The 4124-nt window shown below is 40.1% G+C and overlaps 1 protein-coding gene across 1 annotated transcript in view; it reads right to left on the bottom strand.

Annotated features, from left to right (window-relative positions):
- Positions 1-626: 626 nt before the first annotated feature.
- Positions 627-4124, bottom strand: part of LOC104948081 (60S ribosomal protein L5-like) — a 5118-nt gene continuing 1620 nt past the window's right edge. Inside the window, exons 5-8 of the mRNA XM_010774239.1 lie at positions 3590-3792; positions 2737-2914; positions 1996-2084; positions 627-788 (exon numbers count right to left, since the gene is read on the bottom strand). Coding sequence (XP_010772541.1) covers positions 686-788; positions 1996-2084; positions 2737-2914; positions 3590-3792 — 573 coding nt within the window. The 3' untranslated portion in view covers positions 627-685. The remainder of the gene's footprint in view (positions 789-1995; positions 2085-2736; positions 2915-3589; positions 3793-4124) is intronic.

The following is a 4124-nucleotide window of genomic DNA, read 5'->3' as shown; positions in this document are numbered from 1 at the left end:
ATGGGTATTTTAACCATATAGAGCTATTCAAAAAAAGAGACTGACCCAAATGTTTTTTTAAATCTCTCCATTCCAGTGTCCGTTGAATTCCAACAGAAATGTTGTCAGTACTTTAGGGCCTCTTTAAACTGCACTGAGTTGTTACACTTTCAGCATGGTTTCCACACAATTAGAAAACTCAAGAAATTGAAATATTTGTTTAAAAACATTTAATTCATATTTTTTAACAGGAGAAACCTAAGTTCTAACTCCTTAAGTCTGATATAGTAAATAAAGCTCTGATGGAAAGGATTTAAGTTTTTAAAATCCCAATTCAAGCTTCCCATTTTTAACTGTCACCTTTGAGCCTGATAGTTCTCCTTGTAAAAAATGCACTGTGGTAACAGTAACTTATATTGTTCCACGTATAAAAATATGCTGTGTTTGATGCTTGAATTGGAGCCTGTATAGTCCTTGAATTGGAAGTTGAAGAACCTTTGGGTGAGTCCCATGAATAGATTAAAGATAATGACTGTAAATATATTATTCATGGGTGTAGTTTAAACAGTCAAGGGCAAAGAAAGCCCTATTAAAAAGTACAAACACACACATGACTCATTGAACAAATAATTGCCAAAGACAAGAGCTTGAGTTTGCAATAAATTTATTTGTCTGTGATTTGTGTGGAGTTTTTTCAGCGGGGCTCCTAACCGTCCCCTTCTTCTTGCTCTTGCGCTCGTAAGAAGCTGGCCTTTTTCTGGGCGACGCGGTCCTTCCTCTGTGCCAGAGATAACTTGGCGCGATTCCACCTGCCGGAAACAAAACACAACAAGAGCCCCATTAACATTCAGCTCAGCAGAGAAGTGTTTGTCCGCTCAGCACTGGGAGCTCCCCAACACAGAAAGCAGGGTTCCTGCAGCTTTCAACAACTCAAATTTAAGACTTTTTAAGACCACTTTGAATAGAATTTAAGACCTATTTCACGGCAAAAAAGTATGAAATACGTGCCATAATTACTTACAAAGTAAATGTATTGATGTTTAACATAAGAACGATGACTGAACATATTAGCATAACCGTACAAAGAACTGTGTTAGCGTGTTAGACAAAATGTGTCTGTACGCGCGTGTGTGGGTGTGTTTGAGACAAGAGCTATCTTCAGAACTCTGCTGCCTTGGCTACAATCGTTCATCGTTGCTGTTGTAGGATTGGTGTTTAGCTACAGTATTTAGCGTCTACAGCACCTCCGCTTTTAGGGTTGACGTAAACCCAAACATCACCCGGAGGTTCCCCGGTGTTGTTGCGGGAGATGCTGCACTAACTAACGCTACATTTGCACACAAAAACGCGACATTTCTCTGCAAAAGGTGCAGCGGGCTTCAAACACGTTCCCTCCACTGGTTTCAACCAAGCACTAAATTCAATGTTTTCCAACCAAATACGGTTGAACTTACACTTCCCCATATTTATTTGTAAGTACATTCGAAGATACCGGAGTTTCTGACTGCCAGGTTACTAGCTGGGTGTTCTCCGATAAGGGGCCGGGGGAAACTAAGTTAATGATTATTGGTTCCATGTTGATTTATTTCAATACAAATTGTTGGGGGGAACTGAAAGGCTATTGCCGTACTAGTTACTTTGCAGCCCGGACATTTCCCCCAAAACACATTTAGACACTATCGCAACACAGAAGTACCTTTCAAATCCGATCATTTTTAAGACCTTCTAAATAATATTTAAGACCTTTCATATTTTTTTGATCATATTTAAGACTTTTTAAGGCCTTAAATTCTGATTATTAAATGTAAGACTTTTCAAGACCCTGCGGGAAACCTAAGAAAGGCATTACTTAGACAGGGTTTTTCCAAGGGTAGGAGTAATGGGACAGGGGTTCTTTAAAGGTTGTATGGTGGATCTAGCTCAAAGACAGAGGAAATTCACCTTCTAATTTGTCTCACGTGTAACAGCATCATTAAAGAAGAAAATAGCAAGTAACAGATGGAAATAAGAACCCACCTCTTCTTCTTGACGTCTTTTAGGGGTTTCTTTTCGAATACGGGGTTTGCTCTGATGCCAGCGTGTGCTTTTTTGTACATTTCTTCGACCTGAAAAGAACAGAAACAAGGAGACGAGTGTTAATATACGATGTCTTGATCGAGATTTGACTTGGTGCATGATGGTTCGCATCGCTTCTCTCAGCCCCGTCTTGAAAGGACAGTAAACATCAGCTAGTGCATATGAAGGACCAACTACATTTTGCTCAGTGAGATTTGTAACATCATCAAGAAGCAGAGAACCAGCAAACACAGAAGTCAAAAAACTGAAAAATGTATGTAGCCATGGCTGATGCAATTGTGCCAAGAGACTTGTTGAGCACATTCAGACTGTGGGTCTACATCGGTCACCTTAACTGTTGCTATGATCTTGTAAATAGTACTGAAATCCGTTAACCTTATTTCCTGATCCTTTTGTTTCATTACATAAATGAAACTTTTTTACTAAGGGTGTTATTTTTAGGGGTGGTATTGTGGGTACAAAATATGGCCAAAATGAGGTACCAAGTTGTACAAAAACATCCTTATTCAAACTATATTTAAATCCGTTTTTTTTTTTTTTTAATTACATATATGGTATTGTCATATTTTTGGGCGATTTCATATAAAGTAAGATAATTTCCTTTAAGGAATAATCATTGTGCTTGCATGTGTAGCTATGTTATGTGTTGTATACATTGTGTGTAGCGAGCCTCCATCTTACTGTGTCTGGCGTGACTCCGCTCTTGATGAAGCGAGAGAACTGTTTCTTGTAGGCGTCTTCGTCCTCCTCCATCAGGTAAGACATGTAGTCGGCCACGTTCATGCCCATGATGTGTCTCCGATGCACCTCTGCGTCAAACTCTTTGCTCTCCGTGTCGTAACCGGGGAAACGCTTTAGACTGGAAACAAGGGAGAGCAGAGATCACGTTATTTTTAGTGACAGAGCAGGACTATTCAACGTTTACACTTTCCATTTGGTATGTTTTTTCTTCAGGCCAGGCCAATTGATGACACAGACAGATGTTGGCTGTGGTTCGTCTCACTTCTCTCAGCCCCGTCTTGAAAGGACAGTAAACATCAGCTAGTGCATATGAAGGACCAACTACATTTTGCTCAGTGAGATTTGTAACATCATCAAGAAGCAGAGAAGAACCAATAGCCACCAGCTGGACCTGTCACCAACCACAGTGGAAATGATAAGTGATATTTATTTGATAAGCAAGTTTTATTAATGGAATAATATCGAACCTAGCTTTGAAGTTAATCTCATTCAAATATTAATCTTTGTACATTTTTATTTTGCCGAAAATATTTGTACATTAGCAACAATGTAGCACAACATGAAATTTGAAAGCAGTAGTTTGTTTATTCAAATGCATAACAAATATTTTGGCCCTTAAAAGTCTATTCATATTCATGATCTCCTATCATGTGGGCGCACTTCATATTGGTTGCTGCAGATCTTTATTTGATGCTCTTTGCGCACCTTCAAGACTTGCTTAAAAAAGGGAAAAATAACATACAATAAAATGCTTATAGGAGGTTGCTTTTGTTATTTCCCATAAAGTACTGACCTGTGAGGAATGGCCAGCCCTCCGTCTACGGCCCCCTTCAGTGCTCCGAACACCTTGTTTCCTGTGGTGGTCCTGGCGAGGCCTGCATCCAGGTAACATGTGAAGGCACCCGGCTTTCCGTCAATGCTCTCTACGTTGAACTCGTCTCCTGTCACCTCCACCTGGCCCTCGTACACCTGGTCCATGCCAAACTTGTTCAGCAGCTAGGGAAAGCAGGAAAATACAAAAGAGGATGTTAGAATTAGGGATGCTCCAATCGCCAATTTTGGGACCGATAGCCGGAATCAGTATTGGCCGATACCGATCGAGTCGGCGGGGGCTATGGGGATCTTCCATTTAAAGTGATGTTTAAAACTCAGTTAATGGGGCTCATTCACAAACAACATAATTATTACATTCAAATTAAGTACATTATTCAGGTTTGGATTCTCTCTCTCTCTCCCCCCTCCCCCGACAGTATCGTCTCATGCAGCTCACTGATCCAGTAATGACTGACCCGACAGTGAAGAATAAATATATGTATAACTAGTTACAG

The sequence above is a fragment of the Notothenia coriiceps genome, unplaced genomic scaffold (assembly GCF_000735185.1).
Source record: "Notothenia coriiceps isolate Sejong01 unplaced genomic scaffold, NC01 NC01_scaffold00013640, whole genome shotgun sequence".
Taxonomy (NCBI): domain Eukaryota; kingdom Metazoa; phylum Chordata; class Actinopteri; order Perciformes; family Nototheniidae; genus Notothenia; species Notothenia coriiceps.
Note: the sequence above shows the minus strand (reverse complement) of the source record. Positions and strands in the feature narration are given on the sequence as shown.